General features: G+C 44.6%; 1 protein-coding gene across 1 annotated transcript in view; it reads left to right on the top strand.

The window, feature by feature from the left end:
- Positions 1 to 3,026: 3,026 nt before the first annotated feature.
- NPAS2 (neuronal PAS domain protein 2) overlaps positions 3,027 to 22,814 on the top strand; it is a 192,019-nt gene continuing 172,231 nt past the window's right edge. Inside the window, exon 1 of the mRNA XM_063953453.1 lies at positions 3,027 to 3,496. Within this exon, the coding sequence (XP_063809523.1) occupies positions 3,240 to 3,496 (257 nt within the window). The 5' untranslated portion in view covers positions 3,027 to 3,239. The remainder of the gene's footprint in view (positions 3,497 to 22,814) is intronic.

Below are 22,814 nucleotides of genomic sequence, written 5' to 3'. Positions count from 1 at the left end.
GTTTACATACCCTGGAGATTTTGGCCTGATAACATGCACACAAGTTGACACAAATGGATTTGAATGGCTACTAAAGGTAACCTTCCTCACCTGTTATCTGTTTGCTTGTAATCAGTGTGTGTGTATAAAAGATCAGTGAGTTTCTGGACTCCTGAAAGACCCTTGCATCTTTCATCCAGTGCTGCACTGACGTGTCTGGATTCTGAGTCACGGGGAAAGCAAAAGAATTGTCAAAGGATCTGCGGGAAAAGGTAATTGAACTGTATAAAACAGGAAAGGGATATAAAAAGATATCCAAGCAATTAAGAAATGTCCCAACATATGATGTGTCACAATGTATGGATGCAATGTTCCGAATTCAAATGGGGCTCCCCCAATATTGCAGCAGATGAGTTGTCCTCCAATAGCATCCAGTGCCAATGCAAATAATGACAAGTAGGTTAATTTCAAAAAATGGAAATATGACCCTCTCCTCAGAGCCTGACAAGCCATAAGGGTGTAGTATGAGTGGCCGGCGGCCGGGATCCCGACAACCGGCATACCGACAGCTGGGCAAGCGCTAATGAGCCCCTTGCGGCTCGCTGCACTCGCCATGCTGCTACGCACGCCTTGCTATTTATTCTCCCTCCAGGGGTGTCGTGGACCCCCAAGAAGGAGAATATGTGTCGGCATGCCGGCGGCTGGGATCCCGGCGCCGGTATGCTGGTCACCTTGATCCCGGCCGGTGGCATACTGAAGACCACCCGTTTGGCCAGACTGAACTGTTACACTCAATTGTAACTATAATGTTGCCACAGTCTTGATTAGCCAGTCTGGCAGCACTTCTGGCATTATACTGACTGTGTGCTTTGATGGTAAATAATCCTGTACTTGCACTAAGTCTGCTGTGGATTGATTAACTGACTTTCTTGCACTTCCTCTCAGCAATTAACATGTTGTAGTCAAATTAGTATCAATGTACCTTAAAGGCTATCTGAGCACTGTAGCTTAAGTGTCTATGGGGGGAATTCAAATGTTTGAAAAGTCAGTTGGGTGTATGTTTTTTTCCTGTCTATTAGATAGGAAAAACAGACACCCAACTGACTTTTCAAACCTTTGAATTCCCCCTATGAGTGTTGCAGATGAGTGCAAGTTGTTTAGTTCTCACCAAGTCCACGATTAGCTGGGCTCTCTGCTCTCTCTCTCTCTCGAGCTGCTATACAAGGTGCTCAACTGGTTGAGACTGCCTTTGCTCTCCCTCGACTCTCGTCTCTAATGCCAGACACTTCTGTCCCTCAGCTAGGCTATGCCTTGCCTCTTGGTGGAGCTTCCCTTCACTTGGCATTAACACCTAAAGGTAGCCTCAGGTCTCCTGTTTATTGTTTACAGCAGGCAGCTACAGGAGGCAGAGATACCCTTGATGTGCCCAGCCTATGCATGGAGAGCAGCATTATCAGCGTCTCTACCAGCCACTCAATGTTTACAGCGGTTATGAGTGGCAGCAGGTTCAGCGTCAGAAAGGCACTCCAGCACACAGATATGCATATAAAGCAGTGGTTTGTCTCCCTTCTGCTCGCTCAGTGTTTACAGCTGTGTGAGCGGCAGTAGTAGAAACATCAACTGCACCACTTGATTATGCAGCCCTGCTTAGGCTACTGCTCGACGCCGGTCAGCGCTGAGATCAGCACGAGGGGCCCATCCTTCCCACTCTGCAGGCTATTTCTCCAGTGGTGCGCAGACTGCTGAGGATCCACTTTGCTGACCTGCAGGCTATCACCGCAGCGGCAACAGACAGAAGGGGGGGGGGGGGAATCCCCACCCCTAAATTTCCCCCCAGCACACTAAAAATTACCCGTAACCATACCTGAACCAATCTGGTAATAGAAATTCAGAGAATTAGTCACACATGTTTGCAAACACATGATTAGCTGCTGAGCCACTTCATGGCTTCTCCGATGTCAGCAGTCCTAACACTACATAATGGCAGTGCCCACATAGGGCCATGTAATTTGTCACAGTAGGCCTCATGATAAAGGCTATTACTAAAACGTATCCAGACAGAGAGCTAACTTACCCAGGAGCCACCCCCAGGATCTCCCATTGGCACTACAAGGAAAGTAGGGGGTAACATAGCGTAAGAGCCGGTATATCTGACCCTGAGGAGTTATACTGTACATACTGTAAGCTCAAGCTCATTGCTGTGACCCCTATTTGTGTATTATTGCATGATAACGATGTTTGATATTTCTTTTTTTCTATTGTGATGGGTGAAACATGATCTTGTTTCCGACTTTCAGTACATTACTGATGGTTGAGAACACTGATTGCCTCTTTGCCACCCACCCAGTCACACAATCTCAGTGACACACAAAACAAGTCATGTTCCTTGGTGAATCTTATTAATACTCCCAATGATTGTGTGACACACAAAGCAAAGGAATGCTTACATGGGTGACTGAATCACAGTTAAGGGGAGATTACATTATCGTTGCAGCTACAAACATCAGAAGAGGTTACATAAAGAAATGCACATTTCTCAGCTGATAATATTTGCTCACAGCAAACCTCCCTGTTCTGTGTTTCTCCTTCCACTGGCTCCCTTGCCTTGAATCCTCGCCTGTCTCCTCCCACACAGCAGAAAAAAGGTCACGTATGTTTGGGAAAATATGTAGGTCAGTGGAACATTCCCTGCACTTGAGCTGGAGAGCTAGTGAGTTTTCTCTTATCAAACCCCAGCCGCATACCACCTACACCAGGCTGCTTTTCTTACACAGTCATGCATTAAAAATTGTGTATTTCTTTATATTATTGAATTCTTGACCCACTTCCAAACATTGCCGACCCTGCCTGCAAACAAGCACCCTTCTGGGCTCCCACCTATAAGTCCAGTGCCATAGGTGGAATCCTAGCAGCACCATGGCAAAGCTGCCCACCCAGTTCTCCCTATGTCTCATTTAATGTCATTATATTGTTAATCCTTGATGACAATTACAAGCCTCGATTTTATGTGTCACGTAAGAGGAGTGATGGTGGTGTCTTCGGCTATCACAGAGGCAATGCACTGCTGCCCACCTCGAGATGCTGCCCGTTTCTGGGGCACATGCCCATGATCGCACATCTAGATTATAGAGGAATATTTTTTGGGGGGCCTGGATCCTTCATATTGCTGTCACTGGCTGTGTGCTGCAGCAGCCTTTCCCCTAGCTTCAAGCTGGCACTCTCCTGCCTTCCGAGCCTGGCATACGGTGCCCCCTGGCACTATGAGATATAGCGGTACAGGAGGCAAAGACCATAAAACTCACGGGTTTCCCGGTGTTAGCACTAGCACGAGTTTGTCCCCGGACAGGACCTCACCGCACAGCGCCAGCAGCCAGCGCAGCACACCGGGGAAAGCCGGGTCCCGCTGCCCGGCACTCACACAGCTCGCCTCTGCGGACAGCAGCACAGTGAACCGGGGGCGCCGCGCGCAGACTGGCACGGAGCAGAGAGAGCGCCCACTGCACCGCAGCTCTGCCAGGTAAGCGCTCCACCTGTACTGCCCGGTCTGGCTGCTATAGGAGTGAGTGACAAACAGGTACATCTGGGATGCATAGAGTAGATAGATACCGGGAAACTCTATGCGCAATGTATTGCTCAGATATTAGTGTACAGCCACAGATACCTGTAGTATACGAGTGTGCAGGCACATATAGTACTGTATATAAGTGTGCAGGCACAGATAGTACTGTATATAAGTGTGCAGGCACAGATAGTGTATCATTGTGCAGTCACAGATAATGCATTAGTGTGCATGCACAGATAGTACCGTATATTAGTGTACATGCACAGATACCGTATTAGTGTGCAGGCGCAGATAGTATATTAGTGTGCAGGTACAGTTAGTGTATTAGTGTGCAGGCACAGATAGTACTGTATATTAGTGTGCAGGTAAAGATAGTATATTAATGTGCAGGTACAGATGTACTGTATATTAGTGTGCAGTCACAGATAGTGCATTAGTGTGCAGTCACAGATAGTGTATTAGTGTGCAGTCATAGATAGTATATTCATGTGCATGCACAGCTAGTGTATTAGAGTGCAGGCACATATAGTGTGTTAGTGTGCAGGTACAGATAGTACTGTATATTAGTGTGCAGGTACAGTTAGTACTGTATATTAGTGTGCAGACACAGATAGTGTATTAGTGTGCATGCACAGATAGTATATTAGTGTGCAGGTACAGATAGTATATTAGTGTGCAGTCACAGATAATGTATTAGTGTGCAGTCATAGATAGTGTATTCATGTGCATGCACACCTAGTTTATTAGAGTGCAGGCGCAGATAGTGTATTAGTGTGCAGGTACAGATAGTACTGTATATTAGTGTGCAGTCACAGATAGAATATTAGTGTGCAAGCATAGATAGTGTATTAGTGTGCAGGCATAGCTAGTGTATTAGTGTGCAGTCACAGATAGTGTATTAGTGTGCAGGCACTGGCACAGATAGTACTGTATATTAGTGTGCAGTCACAGATAGTGTATTAGTGTGCAGGCACAGATAGTATATAAGTGTTATATATCTCTTTAGATAGATATATATCAGTTACCTAAGTATAGTTTCACTTTCCTTTATTGGCCCTCCCGAGCATCTGAGTGTGTACAAAAAGTATATAAGTGTGCAGGTATAGATAGTATATTAGTGTGCAGGTACAGATTTTTTCAATACCTACACTCCAGAGGGTAGGTATTGAAAACATGGGTGTGTGGTGTGCCCCCCCCCCCCCCCCCTGGACCCTGGGGGCCCATGTGCACCACACACACTGCACCGATTATAAATACGCCAGTGCAGATAGTATATTAGTGTACAGGCAAAGATAAATGTATTGATGTGTAGGCACAGATAGTGTAGTAGTGTACAGGTACAGAGAGTGTAGTAGTGTACAGGCACAGATAAGTCAATTCATGTACAGGCACAGAGAGTGTATTAGTGTATAGGCACAGAGAGTGTATTAGTGTATAGGCACAGCTACTGTAAGTGTATTCATGTACAGACAGAGTATAGTAGTGTACAGGCACAGATAAATGAATGAATGTATAGACACAGATAGTGCAGTAGTGTACAGGCACATATGAGAGCCGACTCAGAGATGGACGCAGCCGCGCGTCTGGACACAGCCGTTGCTTCCAGTTGGTCTGCACACGCACACAGGCCCTCATTCGTATAGATGCCTAGCAAAGGGTGCCCCGCACAATTGAATCACCCCCAAAGTTACTTATTTGTTTGTTTTTTTGTTTTATTTACAAACATGATTCAGGCCCATAGTGTAGTAGCGTGCAGGCACAGATAGTGTATTTGTGTACATGCACAGGTAGTTTATTAGTGTCGTTTTGGCAGTGCCTATGGCTGGAAAAGTGAGAAGACTTTTATGGTGTAGTTTGTGGGTTGTTTGCCTCTGATACTAAAACACCAGTGAATGGTGGTTTATTTGTATTAGTTTATTGTAGCTGTAAAAAGCAGTGGAGCTATAGTGGCAGCTGTGCACAGACGTATTTCTGGTTATGGTATGATTTTCAAAGGACTTTGCTACTCCTCACCACTGTTAAAACAGCTTGTTAATTATTTAGAAAAATACATAAAATTGAATGTCAATCTTTTATTGCAAATATACAGTTCTTTAGCTTTTTTCATTTGTATTTCCTTTTTATTTTTAATAAATGCAAATGCCTAGTTTAATGTTACAGTATTGAAATGAATAACTAATTATGATGTGACTAGGGTCTTGCAGATCCTCTGCTCTACGGGGTCATTCCGACCTGATCGCATGCTGCCGTTTTTCGCAGCGGTGCGATCAGGTCTGTAGTCAACTGACTGTTTTCAGGGAGTGTCCGTCCGAACGCAGGCATGCCCAGCCGTTTCCAGGGAGGGATCCTGACATCAGCTCCGTCCTGGATGATCGCAGCGGGTGAGTAAGTCCTGGGCTGTGCAGAAACTGCACAAACTTTTGTTTGAGCAGCTCTCTGCACAAGCGAGCGCAACCCTGCATCGCGATTCCCCCCTCACCTGTAGGTGGCGACTACCTAATCGCAGCAGTGCTAAAAGTAGCCTGCTAGCGATCAGGTCGGAATGACCCCCTATGTGTTTTATAAGGGACTGATACAGAGTGATGCGCAAGTCCCTTCTGTGGATGGATCTTATAGTTTTTAGCACCGCATATGCTTCATGTGCACACAGCTATGGACAGCTATGGGCAATTCAGAGTTGTACATAACTCATTCGTATCTGCAATTGTGAGAGCTACATGAAGCTACAGATGGAACCAGCCGGCAATGGAAAAAAGGATCTGCTAAAGGTTAGTCATTGTCAGGGAAAGCGTAGCTAGCCTGCACCATACTTACCTTCCTGATGCGGCCCCGGCCGCCGACACCTGTAACAGAACCCCCGCAGCACAGACTGACTGCACGGACATAATCTTTATGACACGCCTCTCAGATGTAGAAGCATACGTCAGTGCTGATAGGTGTCAGTTTAACAATCTCCCTGAAATGCTTTTTCTAAAGTAGGCAACTACAGTATGAAGTATTCCATCTATAAACGTGCATGCTGCAAGCAATGTACCATGTAAAGTTTATATACTGATGATATACAGTAGACTGTGCAGACTGCTACAAATAACAGGTTACAATAAAGCTGTAACTCATAGGCATTGAAGTTCTTGCATGGGAACATTCCTGTTATGTAGTACTGCTACCCATTTTCATCACATATTTCAGATGATTCCTATGGAGCATATCATACTTTTGTACTACAGTGATAGTTATATTCCATAGCACCAGTCACATATACTGTATGTATACAGAAGATTTATAAGGCCAGATGAAGAATAGCTCACAATTTTGGGGACCAAACTTAGGCATTACCCCAGTGGGTACAAAACTGTGGGCATGCACATGCCTGGGGCTGTTTATATTAGAGTTTTGTCCCAATTCACTGCTCTGAATACCTAAATGATTCTGATGCCATGACAATCAATGCATGACTACATCCTTGGTACTGACTGTCTGGCACTGCATAGCTATCTTACTGCTTCTGATCCCTTGGCACTATACAAGTTGTTATGTCTGACTCTGTTTTCAAGGTCTATATACTAATAATCTCAGCAGAACATCAGTTTCTTTTTAACTAAATGATCCCATATCTATCTATCTATCTATCTATCTATCTATCTATCTATCTATCTATCTATCTATCTATCTATCTATCTATCTATCCATCTATCTATCTTTATATACAGGGTTGGAGCAAAGCCAGGGGAGGCGGGTCAGAGTCTGGAGCAGGCACGACAGAGCCAGGGGAGGCGGGACAGGACATCAGGGAGGGGATGGACAGAGCCAGGGGAAGGCAGGACAGTACAAGGGGGTGGAGGGAAAGAGCCAGGGGGAGGAGGCAGGATGGAACAGAGGAGGCTGGCTGCCTGTGAATTTAGGACATTGCCCATCCAGGATTGCCAACCCTCTAAACTCAGAAAGATGTCCTAAATTTCCACACTGTCCGGAGCAATCTTGGACAGGTGGTAACCCTTCAAAGGGATTATATGCATCTACAGTATATGTCAAAATGTTACATTAATGAATGATCTTACAGGAAAACTTAGGATAGTAAAGAGGTTCATGCACTGTAAGGTAGTTACACTTCAGTATTATAGGAAATAAAATTACTTTGAATATCCCTATTTACCTGTTCTTACATTTATTGAATTTTGACAGATTCACAAACTAGTAAAATCTCTCACCTTTTCTCATAATATTATGCTGTATTTCAATGAAATCTTACAATATAAGAAGGAAATAGTGTTATTTGCTGTTACATCTATATTCCTCAGCAGATCCTTATTTTACCTTAAACTGGAGATAACAGAAGAAATGTTTTGCACACTAAGGGGTACATTTACTAAGCAGTGATAAGAGCAGAGAAGTGAGCCAGTGGAGAAGTGCCCATAGCAACCAATCAGCACTGAAGTAACATCTATAATTTGCATACTATAAAATTATACAGAGCTGCTGATTGGTTGATGGGGAAACTTCTCCACTGGCTCACTTCTCTGCTCTTATCACTGCTTAATAAATGTACCCCTAAAGCTGGGTACACACTAGATGATATGTCTTTTGATCCGATGTCAGTGGATCTGACTGACATATCAGGCACATCATCTAGTGTGTACCCGCTACTCATTGAGTGTGGCTGCATCGCAGGCGGGGGCACGTGGCGTGCCTACGCATCGGCACGCCACTGAGCGTACAAAGACACTCCCATTCACTATGAATGGGGAGCGTCTACGATGCACGTGCGTCCCATTCGTTCCCGGCGGTGCGTCTTGCTGGGCGCACCTAGTGGCAGACGTATGTCACTGATGAAGCGCTCTTCCGGGGGTCATCAGTGACACCCTCGGTGGCCCTACATGCAGGGCTGATGGAGGATGTTGTTAGTGAGGGCCATGCTGTCGAATGCATCATTGGACTTATTCCCCAAAAACACCTGTATTGTTTTAACATTTTTCTTTTTTTTTTTTTTTTGGGGGGGGGACCGCAAACATTTTGTGATAAATTCATAGAAAATAAAATCTGCACTAAATGGAGCATTAAATTAATTAAATAACAAATACCTCTAAAGAAAAAAGTGGTTATTATGTAATGTTTAGTAGCTCTTTCGAGAAACTGTGAAAAAAACGACATACATCCAAATGTAAATGAGCCCCAAAGTTATTAAGATCTACTTGTTAAATAACAGACACTGATATTTTTTAGGATTTGTTTGTGTACTGTGTTTTACAAGAGGTTCCATATACTGTAAGTGGCCACGAGTAACCTTATTTAAAATGCATGCAGCTATTGTGCTTTATAACCAATGCAAGGAAATGGCACTGATTATCTATTTAAATGTATATATCTCTGATTTCTTTTTTCTTTCCCCCCCCCCAAGAATGTAACAACTGCATAATGGGGGTAAGGTGCAATGAGGGAGATTGCTGGTCTATTCAGGGAGTCAGGGAGATTGATGCTATTTCAGGGAGTCTCCTGCAGAATGCCGGAGGGTAGGCAGCTATGGAATACTTACATATAGGGCGGTATTCAAATGATATATCACACCCAATCTCCTTTCTACAGTGATCCCTGTTATCGCGCATATTGTGCCCATAGTAATCAGGTTTAGCTGTGTAACGGGTTGGGTGCCCTCGCTACCGCTGGGGTAGCTACCTGAAATGATTATAGCATGCCCGTCAGCAGAAACAGAACGGGTGTGGAAGGGGGTGAAAAAAATGGAATACCGCCCATTGAATCTCATGTCTAATGTTGAATTTATACATACATATACAGTATACTGTAGACATGCATTTGAAGTATATTGCGGTAGACTGTAGGCTCTCATGAGCAGGGCCCTCTCCCCTCATGTACCTTTCCTTCCCCCACTTATACTCAGTGCCGTTTCTGGGGGCGGGCGTACTTAGCACCGCACAGGCAGACCAGCGGTGCAATTGCACGGGTTGGGCTAGCCATGCAATCACACGGGGCGCTACGAACCCTGTTGCAACTGGCCATCAGAGTGGTCGAACAGGGGTGCAGTGCAGCTGCTGCCAGGGGCCCAAACTGAGATAGACTGGTTGCAACTGCAGCACTAACAGCCAACAGCAAGCCACCACCAGTCCCAACTTGGGGCTCAGGCAGCTGATGCAGCAGTGTGACATCTTAGTTTACGCTGCCGAGCACATGTCCTGCTTGCATAGTACTGTGCATCACTGAGGCTGCACTGCTGCAACAGCCGCTGGTGGCTGGGGGCAAGGGAAGGAAGGTGAGCTCTCCTCTTCTGCAGTGCTACTGACAGGTCAGTTTTCTGTAGGGAGCTGAAGCAACTAATGTGTGTTTTATTTTTCTGTAGGGCCAAAAGTGTTCATTTTTTCATGTCAGGGGCCAGTGTGGTTTTTGTTTTTTTTACTGTGGGGGCCAGTGTTTTTTGTTTTTTTTCCTGTTGCTGCTGGTACATATATGTTTTTTTTTCCTATTGGGCCAAAATATTAGCCAAAGTGTGGGCCAAAGTGTTTTTTTCTCTGTCAGGGCCAATGTGTTTGACAGCCTGGTAAAGTGAGCAGAGCTGACAGTTTAGCATACATGAAATCCTGATAAATGACCAGAATTCAGACAAGAGTCATGAGCTGTGAACAGGATATGAGTGAAGGGATCAGTACGTAATCCCGCTGGACGGGATCCCGGCGGTCGAAATCCCGACGCCGGAATCCCGACCACACAATCCCGACAGGGGTGGCGAGCGGAATGCAGCCCCTTGCGGGCTCGCTTCGCTCGCCACGCTGCCACGCTACGCTCGGCACACTAATTTATTCTCCCTCTATGGGTGTCGTGGACCCCCACGGAGGGAGAATATGTCAGGATTGTGGCGGTCGACCGCCGGGATCCCGTCCAGCGGGATGTTGACCGCATCCCTGAGTGAAGGCAAATAATTTCCAGACATAACTTGAAACAGGATACTGTAAACTAGACAGGAATCTGTGGTTGTGAACATGCTTAAGGGGCCCATTTATTATTGATTTTAGTTGCAAAGCGATCTAGGCATGATATTAGCACCCAGGATTGCATTGTAGAATGCGATCACATTGGGCAGGTGTATCATTCAGCACAGGCAGGGACAAGGGATCTGAAGGAAACCTGCCCCTGCCATGTGCCGAGTGTGGTGTCGGGGCTGCTGAGCTAGAGAGGTCCCACTGACTGCATGTATAGAGCGGCCATTTCTGTTGAGTGTTCCAGGGGCTACAAATGCGTTGTGTAGTCCATAGGCTACAGTGGGCTGCTACAATCTTCAGATGGTGGTAGCTGCTCAAGCTAATGTCATGAATGCTTTGCATTCCAGATATTGATACATTTGGCTGCATTGCATCCCTCATAGAAACCTATGGGGAATGCTGCTGCAGTTGGGAATGGAGGCCTCGCAACTGGTATCAGAGATATCTGCTGTGGTCCCTCCTATATACATTCCTGGGATACTTAATATTTGTGGCTAAACCCCAGGTGTTTTGGGTGAAATAGCCGCTAATATTGTTTGACAGATGGGCCCCATAATCAGACAAGACTGTGAACAAGATCCAAAGTCTCTTGTTAAACATACTTGCCTACCTGACCCTCTCCATGAGGGAGAAAATGCTCTATTCCTGGACTTTCCTGGTAATGTATGATTGCCATCACCTGTGGTGAGCTAGTTAATTGATAAGAAAGGTGTTTCACCACAGGTGATGGCAATCATACATTACCAGGAAAGTCCAGGAACAGAGCATTTTCTCCCTCATGGAGAGGGTCAGGTAGGCAAGTATGTTGTTAAAGCTTCTAGACAAGAGTTTATCAGACAACATAAGCATTTCAAACTTCCTCAGCATACATCATAATGTCCTCAGAATATCACCAGCTCAGAGCAATGAGTGAAGCCAGACTTTAAAGGGCTTAATTGCCCCACCTGGCTCACTCCTACGATTCACATAATCAGTTGATCACTCAGTATTCCACAATGGATACTCCCCTAACAAAAGTCCCAGTATTAGGATACACTTCAGACAGAGGCTGCACGGCATGTAGAATTCTGATGATAATCACTGGGCCACAGTATCATGAATAATTTGTCCCTTCCCACAGATTTTTACACTTCCCAAGCTACCTGAGTGGGGTTAACTTGTCTATCCTGGGGTATAGAGGGTGTAGATTAAAAGGTTGCCAGTATGAAGAAAGACAGTAAATATGTTTACACCAGATAGTTGACAGTCCATAGAGTGAACATCCACTGGAACACAGAGCCTAGGCGGAAGTCAGTGCTCAGTGCCTCTGATATAACTGAAGTCTGTGATGAGCAAATCAGGACAGACCAGGTGTTTTGCACAATCAGGAGACTACAGATGAATGTGTATAACTCTGGCTGGGCTGACTGGTGATTGATGATGCCCAGGTTCACACAGACTAAATAGTACTAGCAAGACTGTCTGGCACTCAGGAGTTTGTGGGTTTTGCTCAACTGAACTGATTAGCAATTGAGGAGGTACTATTTACACATGAGGCTGTGAATGGTGTTTAGTAGAACTGGCTGGATCTTGATGCATATAACAAAGCACAGGAGGCTGTGGATAGCACTCAGCATGACTAAGTAGAGCTGAAGAAATACACTGCTTACACAGGTTTCCTGAATAATATTTAGCAGGACTGGCTGAAACTGTAAGCATACAACAATGCACAGTAGGCTGTGGATAGTGCTCAGCAGAACTGGCTAGCACTGGCGAAATGCACAGCTTACAGAGAAAAATAGCTGGACTGGCTGGAACTTGAGGTATTAAACAATGCACAGGAGGCTATGAATAGCTGGCTAGTGCTGGAGAAACACACAGCAGCTGATGGAACACACTGAACTGTGGAGCCAAACTCTGGATACTGCAGACTTGAACTTAGTAGACAGGATACTGCAGAAGTTGTTCTGGCAATGAGTAGTAGCCAGGGAGAGACTTATATAGGGAGCTCTGGCTGCTGATAGGACCTAGGAGTCATGTGAAGGACATCTGGAGTGGAATTGGTTGATAAGCGCTCAGCTGATCTCAAGTTCCACATGAAGAAAACACACAGTCTAACTTATTCTTATGGATTGAAACATCTCCTGATACTTTAGGTGAGTGATGCACTGTCATAAAGCATCAGTGCCTGATGCAGAAATGGACTTTACCAGTCTGGCGTTTGACACTATGGACCAGTGCTGTGCGTAGTAGCAGACAGTGGGGCAGATGTATTAACCTGGAGAAGGCATAAGGAAGTGATAAACCAGTGATATGTGCAAGGTGATAAACACACCAGCTAGTCAGCTTCAGCTCCAATATGTAAATTAACAGTTAGGATCTGATTGGTTGGTGCCTTTATCACCTTGCACATATCACTGGTTTATCACTTCCTTATGCCTTCTGCAGGTTAATACATCTGCCCCAGAGGGTGAACTAAAAAAAAAATCTGGACTCAACCTCAGTTCAAATGGAGAATGGATACCATTTATCTTGTAATCTCATAATAATAAAGATGCAGACATACTTGTAACCAGGAAGATGTTTATTTGATCCAATAAAATGTATTTAAATATAAAATTATTCATAATTGAAGGTACTAGAAATATCACATGCAGATTTAATACAGTCCTCTAATACTCTAGAGGATATACACATTTGAGCTAACAGAACAAAACACACCATTTATATACCGTAAAACATACAGTAGATTAGGGATTTCATCTGGAGAGGCTGTACACAGTTTAACATTATTGCATGTTGACTATAGGGAATGTTTCCTCCTCTGTGCATGAGGCCCTTTACTCCTCCCAGGCATCTGAAAGTCTAGGTGAGTTGGATCTTAGCTCTAGATCTCCACCTAGAATGTTTTGAGGAGAAACTGGGCTCCAGAGGGTGGACAACCAAACCCGGGGCAGCATTTTTTCTGTCACTGCGAATGAAGCATTCCAGGTTCTGGTTGTAACACCCATGAGGAAGTTGTGCATTAAGTCCCTCTGGCATCTCACTGTCAATAGCTGCCGGTGGGGACTTTCAAGTGGTGGACTTGGGGGCGAACTTATATATTTTTAATTGGTAGCACTCTCTTTATATCCAAATATTTTGGGGGCGAACTAGTCTGCCACGCATGTCAGCCCTCCCCCCCCCTGCATGGGTGCGAAAGCATTGCACGGTGGTGATGCTTTTGCACCCGCCAAGTAGCTCCCTACCTTCGCAGCCTAGCTGCGCTGCCTGGCGGCTACCCGCCGCATTCTGGGTTGCAGCGGCTGTATGTGACAACACGCAGCCAACGCGGCCCGCCCCCGCAATGGTCCAGACATGCCTGCGTTGTCCTGACTGTGACCCACCATGCCCCCTCCCACTCCGCGATCGCCTCTCCCTGTCAATCAGGGTCTTACTGGGTGCGCGAGCGCACTCCAGAAAGGGTTTCAGGCTGCGAACAGGGCTGAATTAGGCCCTAGGTGCGTAAAGTGAGGCACACTCTGCATCTACATATTTTTCTTTACTGTCTGCAGTATATACAAGTAGATATTCCCCATTTTGTGGTTCAGGTAATTATATTACATTGTGTGAACCTGTGGTATTGAGTTCATGACATTATGTGAATTCATGACCTTCTTATATGAAAGCATTATTTTAGCATATCAGGGGAAATAACATGCATATTTTCAACCAAAAGTTTAAGCCTTTAGCTGAAATGGATAGTGTACAAATATGCAGTACTGCATGTCAGGATGCAATCACATGGTTCATTGTATTCCTTATGCTTCCCTGCTTCATACCTTTAGGACATATAGGCAGATTTAGTAGAGACGTAAGTATATTTGGCACAGCCACATATTGGGGGTCATTCCGAGTTGATCGCTAGCTGCAGTTGTTCGCAGCGCAGCGATCGGGCTAAAAATCTGCATTTCTGCGCATGCGTATGCCCACAATGCGCATGCGCGACGTACGGGTGCAAAGCCCGTTGTGGTTGTGCACAGATTCTAGCAAAGTTTTTAGTCGTACTGACGGCCGCAAGAAGATTGACAGGAAGGGGGCGTTTCTGGGTGTCAACTGACCGTTTTCAGGGAGTGTTTGCAAAAACGCAGGCGTGTCTGAAAAAACGCAGGCGTGGCTGGGCGGGTGTATGACGTCAAATCCGGACACGAATAGGCTGAAGTGATCGCAAGCGCTGAGTAGGTTCAGAGCTACTCAGAAACTGCACAAACTGGTTTTGCAGACCTCGGCTGCACATGTGTTCGCACTTCTGCTAAGCTAAAATACACTCCCCAGTGGGCGGCGGCATAGCGTTTGCACGGCTGCTAAAACTAGCCAGCGAGTTATCAACTCGGAATGAGGGCCATAAACTTTACCTCTTTCCTCAAGATATTGGTTAATTATATTCATCATGTAATTTGCGTAATGCTGTATTTACTAAAGGATGTATACAAGTAACAACAGACAAAGTAGCAGCGCTGTATAGTTAAATATGAGAATCAACAACATATAAATCCAATATTCATGGTGGAGATTAAGACACGTGGAGCTGAATGGATTGAAGGTGAAAAAAGGCAATAATTTAATAAAAATACATACAATGTATCAATAAGAATAATAGTTAAATAAGAATAATGGTTAAAATAAAACAGCAAACAGAATCACCATGGAGCTGCCTTGATTGTGCTATCCGTTTTCTTAATTTGTGTGGACTATAAATGACGGTGATGGAATGAGGTATCAACTGGACTTTTAGCACAGTCCCGATGGCAGCAATGCCACATATATTACCGCTGGAGGAGGGAGTTCTCTGGGTAGCGTCCCTTTGAGCGGGTAGAACCATAAAAAGCTTGTATCCTCACCAGTATGCGGAGTCCTCAGTGCTGAGTAGCAGGGCTGTGTTACCAGTTGGCAGGTTGTTCGCCTGTTCCTTTGCACGTGATTTGTAGAAGTCCACTAAAGATCCGAATATGGCAAGTGCAGCTCCCAATTGCTGAAGGTGATCCTGATTCAAACATCTGACGCGTTTCGCTGCAGTACCTGCAGCTTTCTCAAAGGTGATCAGATCAGTGTGAGGGCTTCTGTATTTATACCCTAAAGGGTATACAGATCTGCGGCTAATGTTCGAAAAACGGCAGGACCGTTGAATAGGTCGGAACAGTATCCGACCTAAAAAAGTCAGAAACTGACGACTTTCCGACAAGACGTCAGTTCCGACTTGAATTGAATACCCCCCTTAATGAGAAAAAAATGATGGAACTTTTTTGAATGTTTGAAGCTGTTATATTATATTGGTGGAAGTGCGATTAGTGTCCTCCCCATCCATTTATTTCCCTTACCATACTTAATTTATTTTAAACATCATGGCATGCAAAGGAAATCTAATTTTTGCAATTTATTGTAAACTACATGCACCCATAAAACTAATCTGTGCTTGGCAGATAATGCCCTTGATGCACCCAACTACTGCCATTGGAAATTTTTGCACCAGCATACTCAGGGATATATCTGCTAAGCCGGGTCTTTTAGAAGCTGCTGGTTGACAGCAATTTTTGCAGTGGAATTTAAAAGGGCAATTAGGACTTTATTAAATTGAAACCATTCCTAGTTTTGCATTTCATTTTATTGCTCTTTTAAATTGCACAGCTACAGATAAATTCCTCTGTTCTGCCATCCCACCTGTGTGCCTCAGTGTTCTGTAGAGATTAAAAATCATTGATGGCCTATGACCAATGGTAACTACTTTTACCATCGATGGGGGGGAACCATATGGTTTCCCGCCATCAATGATAAAGAGTTAAAGAGTTTTTTTTCTCTCCAGGGTGTCGGGGATAAGGAGCACAGGGCCGCTCCCCAACACCCTGATTGTGAAGCAACTCACTCAATACTAAAGAAGGGGTAACCATTGATGGGTGAAACTATCAATATTTCCCTTACAGATGGTTTCCCACCATCGAGGTTATCCATCAATGCTACCATTGATGGATAATCCACTGATGGCCATCCAGGTGTTCTTCTGTAGAGAAAAGAGGTATGTGTGGTTATGGTGGGAGGGGGGGGGTTCATGTAGTACAGCAGACGAATAGACGCTGCGTTGGGGATGAAAGAGCCTTGGGGCAGACCAGCAGCTCAGGGAGCACTGGTCCTCATTTAGGGGTATATTTACTAAAGATCGTTTTTTCAAAACTGCCTATTCTCTGTGCTTTGAGGGCTGACTTTTAAAGGGCAATTGTAATATACGCAAAACAAACCAGATTTTGAGTCTGATTCTGAGTTGGGAGCAACTTAGGTTCATTTGAACCTCGTGAAATTCTGTTGTAGTGCAAGAGGTGCAAACAGGGCCGTAGAGAGATTGCCCGGTCCCTGGTAAAGCAGGGGGTGTGGCCTAATTATGAGGTGCAGCCAAGCCATCTTAAAAAAAATAAATCTGAAAAACACAATGCTTATACAAAGCGCCGATCTACACGGATTCAGTATGAAAAGCCGATGGCAATGCCGACAGGGGTGCGTTAGGTACCGTAACCTCCCTCCCCTACCCCCTAACCCTCCATGTCCGCAGCCAAACCCTAACCTCTCTTATTGGTGCCTAATGCTAACCTCCCCCCGGTGGTGCATAAACCTAAACCCCCCTTTCCCGCAGCCTAAACCTAACCCTCCCCCAGGTAAGAAGGGAAGACGCAGACTCGGGCCCCACTGGGCTCCTCGAACAAGCCCGGATCTGGGTAATTAGTACCCGCTCGCCCCTCCTCTTGGCACCACTGAGTGCAAACACACTTTTTTGCATGCATGGTAAATACTGGTTAAATACTGGCTGCTCCTGCCCCCCCCCCCCCCCCCCCCATCCTGTCCAAATCCACCCCCTCACCCCCGACTCCAAATTAGGGATTTTTTACATGATATATATATATATATATATATATATATATATATATATATGTACCAAGAGATTGAAGCTGCACTCACAGACTAATAAACACCAATTAGATCCCCGGCGAAGACAAAGAGTCAGACAGCCAGGGTACTATTCCGACGTTTCATGTCCATTTATGACATTTTTTCAAGCAATATAAGCAATGTACGACGGCACTCGGAAGAATAGACTGGTACAGCAGAGTAGATTAAAACGTTTCGGAGCTTTAATATTCCTCCGTCATCAGGTATAATAAGTGATACAAACACATACCTTAAATAGGATCCCCACCACGTGTGTCACTCGGCGTGCAGCTCCGGGATGCGGGCGCCCACTGATGACTTCCGTTCCCTTCCTTACATCACCATAGCAACGCTCTAAACAAAAACAATCCCATTAAAAACAATGTGGTACACTGGAAACAGCGCTCCTGGCACAAAATCACCTCCGCTGTACTAATATCTGAACAATATGCAGTAGTTACACAATCCATAAATATACATTATGCAAATGTTTGTTGAAAAATAATTAGTTTCATAAGACACAAAAATCACATAAGGCAAAATCAACATCCATTAGCCATTTATCAAAAATATCAAAAGATACCTATGAAATTCATAAAATACAGTGTAATCCCAGGGTTTCATTTAACCCCCTAGGGGCCAATGTCCCAAGTTCATGAATCCACCTGGACTCTCTTTGCAATAATCGTAACAATCTGTCTCCACCTCGCAATTTTGCTGGCTCATGATCAATAATAATATATCTCAGCGATGCTAGACTGTGTCCGGCATTTAAAAAATGCCGTGCTAACGGTTGATCACTATTGCCAGAAGATAATGCATTTCTAATGGCCAGTTTATGATTGGCCATCCGTTCTCTCAAAGTTCGGTCTGTTTTTCTACATAATTTTTGCCACATGGGCAAATAATCATGTAGATTATGTACTTAGTAGTGCATGTAACCCTGTGTTTGATTTCATATCTTCTACCGTTAGACGGATGAAAAAAATACTTGGCAACCATTAAAGATCTACATGTTACGCAATTAAGACACTTGAAACACCCCTTCTTTAGGGATAAGAATCTATTCTGTTCGCTCTGTAATGACTGAAGGCCTGTGATGTCGGTCTTAACCACCCAATCCCTAATATTGCTTCCACGTGTATAACACGGCATAATGGACATCTCATTGAGATTAAGGTCACCATCTGTAGAAACTATAAGCCATACATTTTTAGCTGTACTGGCTATATTACCACTAGCAGTGCTGTAATGATTGACCCAGGGCATGCGATTATTGCTGACTTTCTTAGTTCTCGGTTTTAACAGCTGATCACGACTACATTTCAAGGCTCTATCCTTAGCTTTCAATAAAAGACCCATATCATACCCCCTCTCATTAAATTTACGCACCATAACATCTATATGTTGTTTGGCATGTTCAATATTACTGCAAATTCTAATTGCTCGCAAAAATTGTGAATAGGGCAGACCAAATTTTAGCGATTTGGGGTGGAAACTCTGTGCATGAAGTATAGTATTCCTATCAGTGGGTTTATGGAATAATTCAGTACTGATTACTCCCTGATTGATCGATACCCGTACATCCAGATAGTTAACTGTTTCAGTGCTGGCATTGTATGTAAATTTAACCGGATGACATTGACTGTTATGTTCTTCAATGAGCCTAGAAAAAGATTCATAATCACTGGACCAAACCATAAACACATCATCTATATACCTTACATAAAATAAGGCATATGCTTTAAATAAATCATTATTGAAAAATATATCCTCCTCGACCATATACATGTAGGCATTTGCATACGATGGGGCCACACTGGACCCCATCGCACACCCTGATGTCTGGAGATAGAATTTTCCGTCAAAAAGGAAATAATTATATGTTAAAACCATTTCCAAAAGATCTATAAATAATGCCACATCTGGTCCTTTATACAGATCATTATCGGTAATAAGTTTCCTGACAGCCAGCAATCCCTGGTTGTTCGGGATTATGGTATAGAGACTAGAAATGTCAATGCTACAGAGTAAACTATCATTTGATAGTACCCAGAGCCCTCAATTTGTTAAGAAACATAGTGGTATCAAGAAGATGCCTCTGATGATTAACAATACAGGGTTGTAATATTGCATCTAAATAAACTGCCAATTTCTGAAATAAACCCCCTCGTGCCGATATTATAGGACGTCCCGGGGGTTTTACCAGACTTTTATGTATTTTTGGCAGTGAATACAACACCGGTACTACCGGACAATCCGTAATGAGTGCCTGCATCAGTTCACTAGTAATGAGCCCTGCATCAACTTCCAACTGAAGTCTATGCCTAAGTTGTTTACTAAAGAGATGTGTCGGGTCATTCTTAAGTAATCTATAAACTTTATCATCGCTCAACTGCCGTTTCAACTCACTTTTATATTCTTCCATATCCTGAATCACAATAGCCCCGCCCTTATCTGCGGGGCGTATCGTGATATCAGTATATGAAGAAAGATCTTTAAGAGCATTAAACTCTTCCTTACTTAAATTATTGGCAGAAGATTTATTCTTATACATGTTGTTCATCTCAGGTATGACAGAATCTGCAACAGTATCATTCAACATACGATTGAAGGTCTTAATCGACACATTATTAGACATGGGATCAAAACGTGAACGCTTTTGTATCTTACTTAATTGGGGTGGCAACTCATTCTGTCTCTGAGTCCCTGTAGTTGCTTTCGAACCCCGAAAGTGTTCATGAAGCTTTAATTTCCGATTAAGACTATATTTTTCAATTTCCCATTGCATGGTTTCAAAACGCACAGTGGGCACAAAGGATAAACCCTTTGATAATACCTTTATTTCAATGTCCGTCAAAGGGTGTGATGAGAGATTGAACACTATCTCCTCCCTTGTAGCGGCGGGCGCCCTCGCCTGCCGCGTCCGCGTTCTTTGGTTTTGGCCGCCTCTCCGGGTCCATCTCCTCTGCCGCGTCCGCGGCGGGTACGTACCCCTAAAGGGGCAGTGGCTGTAGATACTCTGTTGGCTCGGAGGGGCAATTAGAGTTATGATCCCAGTTGTCTGATTTGTTCTATGGCTGAGAGTCTATTAAGTACAGTAATTGATATATGAGTTTTTGAAAGATTTGCCGTACAGCCATGACACTGTCTGAATATGACATATTGATTTTCAGTATAATCAATGTGTGATCATTGCAAATAATCTTTGTATACGGAAGCTCGTCTTAATAAAGATCCTGAATATAGGATCGAAACGTCGACAACGTTAAGCCTGATCTCGACAGAAATAAAGCTATTATGAAATTGAAGCTGCTGAAGACATTCTGATTGGATGAGTGCGCCTCCACATTGTTGGACTCTATATAAATATTGTGGGTCTACCCAGTAAGGGAGATCACCACTAGGAGCACCCCACTGTTGTTTACATTGTATATGTGAGTGCAGGATTGTTTGTACTCTATATATATATATATATATATATATATATATATATAAAATGTATAGATATCGATATATTATTTAAAAAAGGGATTGCTGGCCACACAGTTGTGTGTGTGTGTGTGTGTGTGTATGTATGTATATATATATATATATATATATATACAATATTCAGCAGCACTCAGGGATGCAAAGTACCGTATGACATAACAGAGATACGCATACAGATGAGATCCGTTCAGGTTTAGGATGTGGATGTGTCCTAGATTTAGGATGTGGGGAGGGGGGTGATTATTTGGATGCAATGGGGGCACTGTGCTGGAAAGTATCTGCTGAGGGGGACCTGCTCAGGGCCAGGGAAATGGATACCTAGCAACAGTGCAGTAACTAGACAGTTTAGCGCTGTGTGCAAGAAGCAGCATCGGCACCCCCCTTCATGTAAAATAGGGGCAGTGCGCGCCGTAGGCGCGAGTGAAAAATATAGGGGCGTGGCTTCATGAGGAAGGAGTGTGGCCACAAAATAATACCAATTCATATTACAGTGCACAGTAGTCTCCATTATTCAAATTATGCCGCACAGTAGCACCACTACACCAGCCAGTCCCCCTTTTACACATTACGGCGGACAGATTCTCCTTTTTACACATTACGGCAGACAGTCCCCTTTTTACACATTACGGCAGACAGGGTCCCCTTTTTTACACATTACGGCAGACAGCGTCCCCTTTTTACACATTAAGACAGACAGCGTCCCCTTTTTACACATTAAGACAGACAGCGTCCCCTTTTTACACATTAAGACAGACAGCGTCCCCTTTTTACACATTACGGCAGACAGAGTCCCCCTTTTTACACATTACAGGAGCCAGTCCCCCTTTTTACACAACACGGCAGCCAGTCCCCCTTTTTACACATTACGGCAGACAGAATAGATAGATAGATATATAGACAGATAGATAGATAGATAGATAGATAGACAGACAGACAGACAGAAAGAAATAATAGATGATACTTACTGTCTCTCCGCTGGCTCAGGCAGTCAGGCTCCTCGGTGCAGGCAGTCAGGCAAATCCCGGGCAGGGGAGAAGGAGCACGAGGGAGGAGTAGGAGTGAGCCGCAGCAGCGCAATGTAATTGGTGGCGACGGCGCTGCAGCTGTCCCTCTCCTTCCACAAGTGATAAGGAAAGCGCATCCCAGCATTCACAACGGCAGCGGCCAGCCTATGTGGAAGGAGAGGAACAGCTGCAGTGGCGCTGCCACCAATTACAGTGGACTGCTGCGGCGCCCGAGTCCCTCTCCCTCCTCCTCCTTCTCCCCGTGGTTGTGTCCCTGCGCTCTGCTGCTCCTTTCCTCTTCGTTGGCCCGCAGCACACAGCGGCAGACGACGTAATCAGTCAGTTTGACTCATTACATTCCATTGGCTTTGGGCCCCTTGACAGCGGTGGGCCCCAGTGCAAGGCACCTCTTGCACTGGTGGTAGTTCCGCCACTTGATCTGCCTACTTTTTGTTTCTCCTTTCGGGAGAATCCGCCACTTCTGCAATATGCTGGGATTTGTGGGTCTGTGGGGAGGGGCTAAAATTATGTGACACGTTACTTTAGCCACGGCACCTCCCCGCAGATCCGTGGATGGCAGTGATTATCTCTCCATCCTGCCCGCTTCACTAGGATGTGGGCCGGATGCAGGAGATCTGCCTGCTCTTCCAAGGGTGTTGGTCACTACCCAAAGAATCAGTAGTCTCCTGTATCTTCCAAGAGAGTAGTCAAGTATGTTATACTCTGTAGTGGGACTCTTCAGGTGTGCCTTCTGAGTGCGCTGAAAAGGGAGCATGACCTCGTGTTCGCTAGGCCGCGTCACGTTCCCATTTCTCGTCATGCTGGGGGCGGCCCCAGCACTTTAGCAACTTGGAAGAACTT

This window comes from Pseudophryne corroboree, chromosome 2 (genome assembly GCF_028390025.1).
Source record: "Pseudophryne corroboree isolate aPseCor3 chromosome 2, aPseCor3.hap2, whole genome shotgun sequence".
Taxonomy (NCBI): Eukaryota; Metazoa; Chordata; class Amphibia; order Anura; family Myobatrachidae; genus Pseudophryne; species Pseudophryne corroboree.
The sequence above is the reverse complement of the archived record's forward strand: the minus strand, read 5'-3'. Positions and strand labels throughout refer to the sequence as shown.